This window comes from Delphinapterus leucas, chromosome 3 (assembly GCF_059928025.1).
Source record: "Delphinapterus leucas isolate spDelLeu-1000000601 "Yukka" chromosome 3, BTC_Dleu_Yukka2, whole genome shotgun sequence".
Lineage (NCBI taxonomy): Eukaryota > Metazoa > Chordata > Mammalia > Artiodactyla > Monodontidae > Delphinapterus > Delphinapterus leucas.
The window spans coordinates 5,963,327-5,977,899 of NC_143131.1; the positions used below are offsets into that span (position 1 = coordinate 5,963,327).

Here is a 14,573-nt window from a genome sequence, read left to right on the forward strand (position 1 = left end):
GTCGGGTGAGGATTTCTTTTATTTTTTCCCTTTCCAAGAGATTTAAAAAATAAGACTTGGTAGTAGCTAGCAATTGGTGGCAGAGTCGCCGAGGATTCGGCCAGGCGCTGTGCTTGGCACCTAGTGGGTGGCGGCGCCCACAGCCGAGGCTTCAGGGACGCGGCGGGGATGGGTCTGGAATGCGGCCGAGGAGCGCCGGGTCGGACGGCAAGTGGACACAGCAGGCGCTGTCGGGAAGAAAGACGTTCCCGGAAAAGGACTGGTCAGCGGCGACGACAAACAAGGCGAGGCGCCAAAGCGCACCGGGCGCGGCCGGAGGAACCACTCGGTGTCCGCCCACCGCGCGGGGCGTTGGGAGCTGTAGTCCTGCCGTCTCCTCCTGGACCCGGCCGGACTCGGACAGCGCCCATTCCTCCACTTAAGAATCGCGCACTGACCCGTCCGGGTGCGGGGTCCTTCAAGACCATGAGGCGCCGGAATGACGTCATTCTCAGGTCACCTCTCCTTCGTTGAAGGTTTTAGGTGTCTATGTGAAGTGTGCCACACAGCAAGCCGGCAATGAAAGAGTAAACCCTACACTGTGGAAGAAGGGTCCCTCCGATGTCTCTTCTCTCCTCGACATTTCCTTCGCACCTGTCTTCCCAGCCGCATCGGCGCGGCTCCCCTCCCTATTTTGCTCAGGCAGCGCCTCAGGCAGCCCCGCGCCGCGGCGAGGGGCGGAGCGAGCCAGGGCGGGGCGGGGTCCTGGCCGGACTGCGTCGCGCTCGGGGGCCGCGCCGGGTATCGTTTCTTTCTAGTGCCCGAGGCAGCTCTGGCTCGGAGAGTGGTTTGTCAGCTCCACGGGGACCTCTGTGCACGGATGGACCCGCCCGGACCCGGCGGGAAGCGGCCTGGCAGGCGGCGGCCCCGGCGGCGTCAGCAGAGGCAGGACAGGGCCGAGGTCGCGGGTCCCTGAGGCGCGCGGGCTCACCGGGCCCGGCGGCGGCACCATGATGCCGGGCGAGACCCACTCGGCAGCGCCCGGGACGGCGGCGGACCTCTCACGCTGTCAGGGCTGCGCTTCCCTGCAGCAGGTACGGCGTCTCCCCCGGGCCGAGGGTGCGGAGGGGCTGGGCCGGCCGTTCAGGGCTCCGGCTGCGGGTCGGGCCGCGCGCGTTAAGCTTCCGTGCGCTGCTCCCACTCCCGGGCGGAAGCCCCCCTCCCCCCTGCCGCCCTTTCCTTCAGTTGCTTTGGAAACGGCTTCCTTTGCGTTATTTAGATTTAGGATCCAGGATTCATTTACTGGGATGCAGTGGTTGGGGAGCGAGTTCTGGAGGGCCCCCTGCTGCCTTTACGCAGTCTCAGGGCTCCCCAGGGCTGACTTGTAGGTAGATGAGGGATGGTCAAAATGACAAGCGAAGCCACCTTTCCCAGAATAAGCTTTTTTTTTATTGTGTTGGTCTGTCCTTAAAATATTTCTTGCCTGGGGGCAGGTTCTTATGCGGCCTGCGGATTGGCCGAGAGGGTCGTTCATCCATTAAAGGCATGACGATACTGGAGGTTCCTAACTGTAGCGTGGTCTGTGCGCTACCGTTACAGAAGAGCTGCTACTGCTAGTGTGTGGCCCCAGGTCTCACGGAGTCGTGGAAATAGTCCCAAGCAGTCGTTTCCAGTAGACTCTCCCAGCTATCTGATATCAGGAGTCTCTCTTCTGGCTATCAGTGTCTTTAATGGTAAAGCGGAACTGTCTACCACGGTATTGACATGTAACTAAATTATCACCTATTTTACTTAGTATTTTAGGCACCACGGACGTAGTGGTGAACAAAGTAGGTAAGATCTGCTGTCATAAATAAGATACATGTGTGCAAATAGGACTTTAGAAGGTTTTAAGTGTTAGGAAAATAAAGGAGGAGTTGGAGTGGTGGTTTTGTCTCTTGGCTGGGGTGGCAGCAGGCAGGGTGATTTTGAAGTGGTGGCATTCGGACACCTGAATGATGAGAAGAAGCAGACTGGCAGAGGTGTGAGAGGAGTTTTCTAGGTAGAGGGCTTAACGGGCGAGCGATTATTGACGTGAAAAGGAGCAAGGTGTCTTTGAGGAGCAGAACGAAGTCTGGTTGGTGTGAGTGTAGCACAGAGGGGAGAGCACTGATGAAACCAGAAAGGAATGTAGGCTAGATAAGCTTAGGGTTTTGTTTTGTTTTGTTTTTATTTTAAACTGCATCATCTATGAACTGATCCCAAACATTTAAGGGCTGAGAGCAGGGGAGGGAGAAAAGGAAGTCATGTGCTGGCACTCTGAAACAGAGGGGCAGCTACTAGTAAAATAATTGTCTGAGCTGAGCTGCTGCACGTAGGCATTTAGAACGTGCTTTTGTTTTTTCCCCTCAAAACCCAGGAACGTGAGTGAAGTTCTCTTGACTCTTTCACGAGTTATATTTATTCTTTGGGCCGGTTTATTTACTCAAAAAGTATTTATTGATCACCTGTTGTGTTTTAGGCAGTGCAGTTACACAGTGGGGGGAAAAAGCAAATATTCTCCATCTCTTGGAGCTTTCATTCTAGGAGGTGGGGGGAGGAGACAGATTAAACAAGTTATGTGAGAAGGTAATAAATGTGCTGGAGATAAAGTGAGCAGAGAAGGGGGGAGAACAAAAGGGTGAGGAAGGGGCCAGGGGCTAGTGGAATTTAAATAGGGAGTCCGCACAGAGGTTGTATTTGAGCAGAGTTGGTGAGAGTAAGTTCTGTTGATGTCTTTGAAGAAAAGCATCCCAGACAATAGAAACGTCAGGTGTGGTGGCCTGACGCAGGAGCTTGACTGGTGTGCTCGGGGAGAGCGGGAGGCTCTGTGGGCAGGGTGGAGTGCATGTTGGTGTCTTGTCTGCTTGGGGCTGCTCTAATGAAGTCCCATAACGTGCGTGGCTTGTCAGCGACAGGAATTTATTTCTTATAGTTATGGTGGCTGGGAAATCCAAGATCAAGGGACTGGCAGCTTTGGTATCTGGTGAGAGCAAGATGCCTGGTTCATGCCTTCTTGCTGTGTCCTCACATGGCAGAAGCAGGGAGAGAGCTCAGAGCTCTCTGGGGTCTCATTTATAAGTACACTAATTCCATCCATGGAGGCTCTGCCCTTACGACCTGTTCACCTAGCAAAGGACCAATCTCCAAATGGCTAGCATATTGGGGATTATGTTTTAGCATATGAATTTTGTGGGGGACACAAACGACCTGTAGCAATCAGGGAGTTTAATGAAGTCAGAGAGAAGAGAGCTTGACTGTGGGAGCCCTTAGAGACCATTGTAAGGATTTGGGCTCTTACTCTGAAAGGATAGTGAGTCCTGAGAGGCTTTTGTGCAGGAGAACGACTGGTGTAAATTATCTTGTCCAGTTGTGGATATGATTTTCCTTCAAAAACCTGGTCTACCCGTAGTAGTCCCCATCTTGGTTCAAAGTAGCAACTGTATCCTTCTGGTAGCTTAGGCCAGAAACTAGATGTCATCCTTGGTTCCTCACTTTTCTCTAACAGCCTGCATCCAGTCCATCAGCTGATTCTGTTGGCTTCTTTGTTAGCCACCCATTTCTCACCATCCCCACTGCTTCCACCCTTGTGTGAACTGCTGTAATCTCTGGCCCCGGGGGTTTTTGCAGTAGCCTCCTGTCGCCGCCTTCCTTCCTCCCATGCCACATTCCTGCTACTGGTTCTCAAAACAGCAGTACAAGTTGTCCCGTGAAGTCCGTAAGTCCCGGGGTCCGCAGGCCTTTCTGTAAGGGGCAGCATCATAAATATTTAGGTGTTGTGGTCCCGTTCACAGATACTCAGCTCTGCCTGCATAGTGTAAAGATGACCACAGATAACACTGAAGGAATGGGTGTGATTATGTTCTGTGGAACCCTGATGTGCAAAAACAGGCCAAGGGCCTTAGTTTGCAGACCTCTCTCCTAGATTGCAGTACTCCATTGCATTTGGGTTTTCTGTTGCCTGGAATGCATTTTTAGGGGAAGAGAATGGTTAGTTGTGAGTGGAGTCCATGGAACAAGTCTTTAATGTTGCAAAGTAAGGCTGGAAAAGTAGGTTCCTGGCAGATTATGGAGGACCTTGAATGGTAACCACCTTAAAGTTTTGTGCTTAATTCCGTTTGCATCATGAAGAGTGAAGGGTTTTGTATGGTTACTACACAAGAGCAGTGTTTGTAGTAAAAATAACCGGTGGCGCTGTGCATGCTGGATTGAGGAGGTAAATGATTTCACTAATGCATGCTAGTGGTAATAAGAGGGTGGCTTAACTGAAGGGTCTTGGGATTGGGAATAGAGAAGAAGAAGGTTCTGAGTGTGAGAAACTGCAAAGAGTGGACAGATATCGAGTCAGGAAAACAGAAGGTCCAGAGATTTAAATCCTGAGTGACTCTGAGAACTGTGGTAGAGGTAGGAAAAAGCAGACACCAAGATGGGAGAGACGTTGGAAATGTAGGAGCGAAGCTTTGGAATGACGTCAGCATAGTGGATTTTCAGCTGTTTTCACATTTGTTTGTAGTGCGAGGTGCTTCCAAGGTACTGTGATATACTTCCAGGGAAATAGTGAAGCAGCTAGGTCAGATGGGCACTGAGTTCATTGTAAGAATTTTATTTGGAGAGGGAGAGAGAATGGAGAAGTGTGTTCTGTCTCTTAAAAGAAAACCAGCGGGCTCATGACTACGGTGAGCATGGAATGGTGAAGCAAGGAGAAACAGAGGTAAACAGGAAGCATACGGAAATCAGGATGAGAAAGATGGAGGGCTGAGAACAGGCGATGGCATTTGCCAGGTAGAAGGTCCATGATCGGTCACCGGTAGAAAAGAAGTTTCTGCAGGGTTACATAGTGTCACAGCAAGTTCTGTATTTCAACTAAAATTGTACCAGGGAGAAACGGAAGAGGTTCTGTACATAGAGGAGGCATCCTGCTGTATAGCTCTAACACACTGAGACTTGTGGATCTTGCAGAACATATATGAGCACATTACAAGCGTCTTGCCTGCACGAGCCCTGGCATCAATGCTGTGGATTCATTCTGAACCTCCGTGGGAGGCTGGCTGTCTCTGTCCCCAGTGGAACAGTGCTGGGGTGCGCTGCAAGTCTTCCTTCCTGTCTCACTCCTCCCTGCCCTCTTTCTCTTTTTTTTTTTTGGCCATGCCCACAGCTTGCGGGATCTTAGTTCCCTGACCAGGGATTAAACCCGAGCCCTCAGCAGTGACAGTGCGGAGTCTTAACCACCGGACTGCCGGGGAGTTCCCTGCCCTTTTTTTCTTTAGTGGGTGCGGAGATACCCACTAGTTTCTCTTTTTCTAGTCTCTCACATCACCGTATCTGTTTGCTCATCCTTATTGGTTATAATGGTTTATCACTGATCTGTAGCCCAGTGTGCATATGGGTTGCCGAGCTTTGGGAATCCTAAACCAAGGTGGATCCTTACTCTGGTGATATTATGTGCAATTAAACAAGTCTTGGGTGGTTTTAAGTCAAGCTGGCATAAGTCCCTTTAATTCTGGTGAAGGAGAGGCCCTTTTATTTTACTAGTTTCAGCCATTGCAGAGTGAGACAGTTTAACTCCCTTGGGAATCCAGGTGGGTGTTTGAAGCACATAGTTACACTGTTTAGCTCATGTAACTAGAATACACTCAGAACAAATGGTGCTTGGTTGTCCTTGGAGCAGGTTTGAGCGAATTATTTATATAAACTTTTGTTGAACTCCCATTTGATAATCACCAGTGGTTGGAACTTCATCATTTGGAACTTGAAACATACTTGTCCCTAGACATAATGATTTGTAAGTGGTTATAAAGAATGCTTACAAAATGGTAATTCATTCATTTAGTGAACATTTTTTGAGCGTCACTGTGTCTGTGATGCCGTGGCATGTGTTGGAATACAACCATGAACAGAAGAGGCATGGAGCTTGTGTTGTGGCTAAAGTTACGGATGAGTGAAAAAGCAACCACCATATAACTGTAGTGTAATAAGTACGCATAGTTATTGAAAAAAATTTGAGGAAAAGTGGACCTGCACAGGTCAGATACATGTTGGTCAACTGTACTATTTTAGGGGATGTTCAGGGTAGGTACCTTGGGAGCATCAAGGACGGATGGGTGAAGGCTTTGCAGCAGAAGTGAGTCTAGGCCTGAAGGTGGTTCCTGACTAAATAAGAGGGAAGCGATGGAGGGAGAGTATGGACAGAGGGCGCATCATGTCAAAGACTAGGAGGGGAGAATGGAGTCTGTGATAGAGTAAGCACAAAGCAAAAGGCGAGGAGAGGAAAACGAGGCCAGCGAGGCTGGAGCCTGCCTTCCCGGGCGCCAGAGCCTCTCAACTCGTCCTGGTGGGTGCGCGCAGGTGAAAAGGGGTGGGCTGTTACCACTGTGCCAGAGGGCGTCACCCGGGGTCCTGTCTAACCGTTCAGAGACACGCTCAGCTCTGACGGAGCTCGACCTAGACTCTCAGCTTTAAGTAAGAGCAGTTAATAAGAAGTTAGCAAACAGGAGGAGGAAGTGTGGCTTATCACAGAGGATTCAAGTTGACCATTTAGCAGATCGCCCACAGCAGAGCAATCAAGGAGATTAGTGTGGTTTTAAAAAAGAATTTATTTTGAAATAATTGAGAACTCATAGGAAAGTTGCCAGAATAGTGCGAAGAACTCTGGTATTCTCTTCACCCCACTCACAGGTTGTCAAGATGGTTGCATTCACTCCATCATGGTGTGCACACACGCACACTTCCCCTCCCCTGCGCACTCCACAGAGTGTTTCCTTGAGACCTGAGCACTTGTCAGCAGAAAGAGCCACAGCTCTCCAGTCAGGATGTAAGCCTCGGTGCAGCACTTCCCTCCAGCCCATGGACCCATCCGATTGTGCTTATGGTTAGGCCCAGGTGTAGCTTTTCCCTTTCTGGTTCAAGGTCCTATAAGGAAGATGTGTTGTATGTCATTGTCACGTCTCTTCAGCCTTTTTCCTTTAGTCTTTCTCTGTCTTTCACGTTCAGGGAAGTTTGAGTACAGCCTTGTATCCTCTGCGGAACATTTGGCCAGGTCTGGAGACATTTTTGGTGGTTACACTGTATTAGCGGTCCCAAGACCACACCAGGGTCAGTGATTCCCTAGGGGGACTGCTCCAGGGTGTGGTATATTGTAGTGAAAGGATACAAAGGACAGGCGAGTGGGGTGATGTGCAGAGGAAACCAGGTGAGTGACTTGACTCATGAATTCCTCTAACGGTGTGTTGTGACACGTGTGACGTATCGTCTACCAGGGACTCTCATTAGAGACTCAGAGCCCAAAGACTGCTAGGGGCTGGTCACGTGGGCACCCCCTGTCTAGCATGTACCCAAACTCCAGACTCCCAGAAGGAAAGCAGGTTTCAGCATCGGCCACACTGCACAGTTGAGGTACAGGGCGCCACTCTTGTCAGTTTGGGGAATGGTGGGAACCCTCCAGAAATCCAAGTTCCCAGACGCCAGCGAAGGGCCCACGTCTCCAGCAGGCCTTTCTAAGGACAGCAGTCTCAGGCCACCCTGTGAACTCTTGTCTGCACCACCCCTTGGGGATGAGGCAGTGCTCTGGACACATCGTGAGTAGAAGCTAGGGAAGCTGGCAGGCCTGTCCGTGCAAAGGGCAGTCCCACAGCTAAGAATCTCCCATCTCCAAATGTTAGTATAATTTGAGGTCGACTCAGGCAATTTAGTTATTCCATTATCTATATTTCCTTGTTCGCTCTGTGTCTATGTATTGTACTTAGTGGTTTAGTAAAACCGCTTTCCTAACTATACTGCCGTCTCCTCTGTCCACTTCTCAGCCCCCAGGCCCACTGCGTGCTCCGTGCCAAGGCCCCCTCTCCTCACCCTGTGCGCTTAGCCACCATGTTGATCCCGCTTCCCCGAGAAGGGGAGGGGAGATGGGAAGCACAGAGGGCACTGCCTCTCTTTTCCTCAGTGCTCCGTGCTCACGGTGACGTTCAGGAGGCTGTTGTATGGCTGAAATGCACAGTGTGCTACGGCGGGGGGCGGGGGTATGGGGAGCGCGTCTGAGTGGCATGGGGGGCGGGGCGAGGGCTGCTCTGGGGGCTGTGTTAGGGAACACGTGAGCGGGTGAGCGTGATAGAGCTTGAGGAGCTTGGCCTGAAAGCAGAGAAAAACAGAAGGTGGGAGTTAGGGCAGCAGAAAAGAGAACTGGGGATAAATCTGAGCTTTCCAGTAGATGTTATAATAGAAGTTCCAGAAGGAGAGGACAAGACTGCAGGGAGAGAAGCTGTAATCAACAGACGCCAGGCCACCTTCCCCTTGCCTGGAGAGGAAGAACAACACCCTGGACCCTGCATCCTTCCCTAGAGGCTGGACAGCAGTAGGGAGGGCACACGGTGTGTGTACTCGTAAGTGAACTACTGCCTTCCACCTAGACACAGCCCACTCAGCATTCACAGTTCTGAGATCCATTAGAGACCTTGATTGCAATCAACCTAAGTGACCTTTGAATCAGATTGGAGAAAAACCAAAGAATGTTTTATTAGGACACTGCAGTAACAGACCAGATTCAAGCTGCCACTCAGCCAGGCCATAGGAAAAAAGTTAGGGACTGGAGTGCTGTAGGAAACTAAGAAGTTGTCCTCACTCAGTTTGTGTTTTATTTTCCTGTGTAATGCTATGTTTTGTGGTTTTAAGTCTTTAAAATCAGAATTATACATGAGCATAGTTTAGAGAGACAGCTAGATGTACAGAATTTGTTAGCCCCCAGCCAGTCTGTCCCCGTTCCCTAGAGATACCACTTTTGTTTGCACTCTGTGTGTTTCATCTGGTTAAATAATAGATGTATATTGCTGCTGCTTGTTTTTCAGTTTTAGGCATATTGTTTGATTTCTGACTTTGGAAGGTGAGGATTGAGCTGTCTTTCTGCCCTGTACCCCAGCACTCCTGAGCATTCCCTCCTGCCCCCCGCCCCCCCCCCCCAAAAAAAAGTCCTCTCAGTGTAGCTGTGAATTTCCCTTAGGTCACTATTCGGAGTTGACATCATTATGACCATTTGTTTTTCAGAGCCAAACTATGGAGTAACTTAGGATGATTTTTCCTTACCTGTGTGTTTTCTTGTTTCCCCGATTAATGACTATTTCCTTAATTCAGTGTTTTCATCTTGAAAATGCTAATGAGTGTTCACTGTGTGTCAGAGACTGTTAAACACTTTATATGGCTCATTCTGTTTAACCCTGATAGCAAGCCAGTTGGTAACCCCCTACCCCCGAAACACACACTCAAACCAGTTTCAGTCTCCTTATCTATAACATTGGAAATAGTACTGAGGCAGGGGTAAGTTAAGTCAGTTTGCCCAAGGCACCCTTCCAGGAAGTGGTGGAACGGGAATTTGAATCCAGCTGTGTCTTACCTCTAGAGCCTGAGGTTTCTGGAACGTCTCTGGCACAGTTCTTGACATTACAGAATGGCATCTGGAAGCAAGGCTGGGAAGATGAGATTGACTAGCAGAGAACTCGAAAGAGAATGGGAAAAGAAGGAGGTTATTTAAAAAAGAATCCATTTAGGGCTTCCCTGGTGGCGCAGTGGTTGAGAGTCCGCCTGCACGGACCGGGTTCGTGCCCCGGTCCGGGAAGATCCCACAGGCCGCGGAGCGGCTGGGCCCATGAGCCATGGCCTCTGAGCCTGCGCGTCCGGAGCCTGTGCTCCGCAATGGGAGAGGCCACAACAGTGAGAGGCCCGCGTACTGCAAAAAAAAAAAAAATAATAATAATCCATTTAAATGCGTGATGACGCTACGTGGCGCTTGCAGTTCTCTGCCAGTTAGGTAGAAATATCATCTTAATGCCTTCATTCCACCAGATAATTCTGTCGTTTTGTTCTTAAGGGAAAAAAATCCCCTTCTGGGCCTTTAGAGCTGCTCCAGTCTGGTGTGCAGCTGCCTTCCTGGATTCTCTTTACCTCTGTTCTGCGCCCACCTCGTCCTTTCTCAGTTTACTCCAGGATTTGGGTGGAGTGTGTCCACATCCTTTGGCACCTCCCTGAGCAAGGGTGTCTGGGAAGTGAGTTTGTGGAGACTCCAGGTTTGAGAATGTCTGTTTTGCCATCATGACTGGCTGATAGCTTGTGCAGAATTTTACCTTGGAATTCATTTTCCCTCAAAATTTTGAAGGCTTGCTTTCTAGGTCTCTAGATGATAGTTGAAGTCTAAAGCCATTCTGATTCCAGGTTCTTTGTATATGACTTGTTTCATTTTGATTTTTTTCTGTCATGATTCTCATAGGATCTTTGTTTTGTCTCTGATGCTCTGAAATTTTGTGTTTATGTTTCATGGTTTGTATCCAGTTTGTATCGATGTGCTGGGCCCTTTCAATTTAGAAACTTCTGGCTTCAGTTCTTGGTTTTTTTCTTCTTGAATATCAGTATTTCTTCAGTGATCTCTCCATTTTTCCATTCTTCTCTTACTGGAACTCTTGTTGGGCATGTGAGACTTCTTGCGCTGACAGTCTGATTTTTATTTTTTCTTCATTCTTTCCTACATCTGTGTTTTGTTTGTTTGTGTTTAAATTTTGGAGGACATTTTTGCAGCTTTATCATCAAATCTTCTGAGTCTTTTATTTTGCTTCCCTGTTTTTAATTTAGTTATAACAGTTTTATTGAAGTGTAATTCACATACCATAAAGTTCATCCTTTTAATATGTACAGTTAGGTGGTTTTTAGCATATTCACAGTTACACAACCTGGTCTCCACTTGTAAAACATGTTTACCCTGCCCCGTGCCCCTGCCAAGAAACCTCTTAAGCATCAGCAGACATCCCCCTTCCCCAGCCTGCAAGTCCCTGGCTATCACTAGGCTACTTTCTGTCTCTCTGGATTTGCTTATTATGGACAATTCATATGAATGAAATCATACGGCGTATAGCCTTTTGTGACTGGCTTCTTTCACTGAGCAGGTTTACAAGGTACATCCACATCGTAGCATGTGCCATTCATTCCAGTTCATTGTCAGATATTCACATTGCATGGCCGTACCACATTTTATTTATTCATCCATCAGGTGATGGTTCATCCATTTATCAGTTGCCATTTAGTTTATTTCCACTTTTTGGCTAGTGTGAATAAATGCTCCTTTACATAAAAGTGTACAGATGTGGCGTGGGCATGTTTTCAGTTCTCCCGGGCATATACCTAGGAATGGAATTGCTAAATCATCTAATTAACTGTTTAGCATTTTGAGGAGTGTCAAATTATTTCCACAGCAGCTGCACGTTTCCTGTTCCACCAGCAATGCTATGAGGGCTCCAGTTGCTCTGCATCCTCACCAGCACTTGTTATTGTCTGTCATTTTGATTTCAGCCATCCTAGTGGGTGTTTCTTTTTAAAAACTTTTTGAAAAACTTCTAAGAACTCTGAGTATTCCTTTTAAAAATAGCTGCTTGTTCTTGTTTTATGAAAATAACATCATTTATCTCAAGTCATGTTAATTAGTACCTTTAAAGGTTTCTCAGTTTTTGTCTACTGCAAGTTGCTTTGGTTCATTTTGTTTTGGTCTCTCTTTCATATTACAGGTTTCTGTCTGATGTTTGGACATCTTTGATTGATTGTTCATATTAAGAGCGGTAGCTAATGGAGCGGTGGCTGGCAATGCTGAGTGTTGTGGGCTTTTGGACCCTGAGCTTCATTGCAGTCGGTGTGGGTGGGCCACTTCTTGACTGAAGAATATCTCATGTTGCTACTTTAGATCTTGTCTCCAGGCTGGTTAGATTTCCTCAGAGAAAGGGCTTCTAGTCTCCTGCCTGGAGGGCGAAAGGATTGGCTGCCGCTGTCTGGGAGCTTAATGGGGAGAAGCAGGCGGTCAGTATTAGCGCAGTTGCTTAGGTGTACCTGGTCCCTCTGTTTTTGGTGCATTCCACCTGCCCCAAGTGTTCACAGTGTTCTAGGCAGAGGCTTCTTCAAAAAGCAGACCTCCTCCTGCTGGCTAGGGGTGGGGCAGTTTCCTGGTAGCAGAGCAGAGTGGGGATTTGAGGGTTCATGCTTACCAGGAAGCTTGCAACTAGTTATCTCCTTAGTGACCCCCGCCCAACCTTCCTGAGGACCCTAGCCCCTCCGTGCTTGTTGAAGTTTTGTAGTGTAAACTGAGAATTGAGTGGTTTGTCCCCCCTCGCCCTGCCTGCCTCTCCTGGGTCTGCTAAATCAGTATTCTCAAGTCAGCTTTCCTGTGTTCCTTTGTCTTTTATCCGCTTCTCATCCTTGTGGGTTTGGCCTTTTGGGAAAAGAAATCCCTTGACTTCAGTTTTAGCTGGTTTTAGGGAGGGAGTAAAAGCAGATGCATTATTTACCCTCTCTGCCTAGAAATCTGCCATGTAGAATTTATTTTTTACATAATGAAAGATTTTTTTTTAAATGTGGAAAGCCAGATACACTAAAGTTATTGAATAGTCCATTCATTGCCCTTTGATTTATAATGTTCAGAGTCTACTGTACCCAAGAATCAATTCTAGAATAAAGATAGAAATAGGAAGAAAGGGCATAAAAGTACTAGAAAAACATGTGGAAGACTCCTTATGATTTAGCATCTTAGGTGGGGTAGAGCCTTCTAAATATATTAGGAAACCAAAATTTAAGAAAAATGACAGATTCAACTATGTGAATATTTGAAACTACTGTATTCATATATAGTTGTATGTTAATGATCAATTGAGAAACATACATCTGTATATATTTGTAACTTTTGGACCAGATGTTACTGTTCCTCATATATTGCAGCTCATAAGAAAAGTGCAACCACACCAATGAGCAAATGATATAAGGGGCCGTTTTTCTTACTAAAAGAAAAATGATGAACGACCAGAGGAGATAAGGAAGATTTCTCACTATCACGCATAAAGAAATATAAATGAAAAATATGTCTTCTGAGATTATCAAAGTTCCCAGCTATCACTAATGCAGGAACCTATTTGGACTTTATCCTAGGGGAAACTAGAAGTGTCTCCCAGAGAACTGGGCAAGGAAATACATTGCCTGTTGTTAGTAAAGACTGAAAAGGACCTAACTGGCTTTCAGTGGAGAATTGGTGAATTGAGTACATCCAGACGTATTTTAAATATATAGTGACAGTTCTGAAAGAATATATACAAAAAGTAACAGTGATTGTTGACAGGTGTTGTGATTATGAGATAACATATACTTTTTACTTTATATATTTTAATGTGTAGATTTTTTTTATTTTAGTAAATATGTTACATGTATGACGGCAAAGAAAATGCATATATTAGCATGAAGGAAAATAGTTCTGTAATTCTGAAAATTAGTTAGATTACCTAGATAGAAAAAGATGTTTTGGGGATAATTAATGAAAAATAAGATATTTCTGAAGTTTATCAGTGAAAAAAAGGAGACATTAAAGGAAAAAGTCACTTAAAGGAAAGAAAATTTGTTCAGTTTTAAATTTTAGGAACCTTTTGAACAGTGTAACTAATGTTTTTTTTCTGTCAAGTTGATAGCAGTAATTTAGAGCCACATTTGCAGTTTGTCCCTAAAGTGTAACATAGATCCTTATAAAAAGAAGTTTCACTTAATCTTGGCCCCATTTTAATATTCCTATTTGCTTTTCCCATGTTATTTTTATTTTTTTGCTGTTTTTAATAATTTACGTGTATTTTTGGATTAAGTCCTTTCGGAAATAATGTGGAGTGAAGTGTAGACTGATGGTTGGTAGTAATCTGAACTAAAGTAATGAATATTTATTGAGTTCTCCCAGTGAAAAAGCACACACAGTCAGAGCATCAGTACAACTGCCTTGCTGTTAGAGTGACGTCATTCAGGTAAAGAAAGAGATTCAGAGAAATGCAGCATGGGCTCAAGGTCACATAGAATCTCTGTGGGTTTATACTCAACATAAATAATAGATTTACGTATTTCCATGTTTATAGAATATAGTGAACAGTATGTTTATATTTTATAATAAATGTTACAGAAAAAATAATAAAGTAGTTTATACTATAAAAGCAAATAGCTAACTGTAGCTTTTTTTCTTTCAGAATTTAAATGAATATGTTGAAGCATTAATTACTCTGAAGCAAAAAATTATTAATACAGAGTGAGTATGTTTTCCTCTGTTTGGCCGAACTTCGTGAACCTGACATACAAGCTGGAGCAGATGGTGGTGGTGTTAGACCCCCTCGGGCTGAGAGTGGAACTGGGGTTGCTCACCTGGTGCCCCTGTGGTGTGGGTTATAATGGAACTCCTCAGGGCCTGCCCCAGGCCCTCAGCAGCCAGAGCTCAGAGTCCTAACCACTGGACCGCTGGGGAGTTACCAGTGCTCAGACCTTTACAGCAAGGCTCAGCGGTTAGAACATGATTTTTGCTAAACTGGAATTTTTTTTTAAAGCTGTTTTCTATCTTTAAAGCCTTCTTAGCTTTAGGACTGGACATCAGATTTCTTTGTAGTAAATTTCCTGGTGTGATTGTTTTTTTAATCCTGTGAAAGTTACAAGAATTTGTAGGCAAAGATATTATTTAGATCATAGGAATTTTAACTTAAAAACTCATGTATCAGTGCAGTGCTTTTGAGGAATTTAAGGTGATATGTATATGTGTGTGCATATGTTTA

General features: G+C 46.2%; 1 protein-coding gene across 7 annotated transcripts in view; it reads left to right on the forward strand.

Annotated features, from left to right (window-relative positions):
* The first annotated feature begins 748 nt into the window (after positions 1-748).
* Positions 749-14,573, forward strand: part of ICE1 (interactor of little elongation complex ELL subunit 1) — a 58,926-nt gene continuing 45,101 nt past the window's right edge. For 5 of the 7 annotated variants that reach the window (XR_016392588.1, XR_016392589.1, XR_016392587.1 and 2 more), the window contains exons 1-2: positions 749-1,073; positions 14,001-14,059. Coding sequence is in view for 4 of the 7 variants with exons in the window: in XM_022581355.3 (XP_022437063.3) it covers positions 990-1,073; positions 14,001-14,059 (143 nt within the window). In the remaining 3 variants the exon portion in view is untranslated. The remainder of the gene's footprint in view (positions 1,074-14,000; positions 14,060-14,573) is intronic. The other 2 variants (XM_089908662.1, XM_022581349.3) reach the window with 2 other exon arrangements.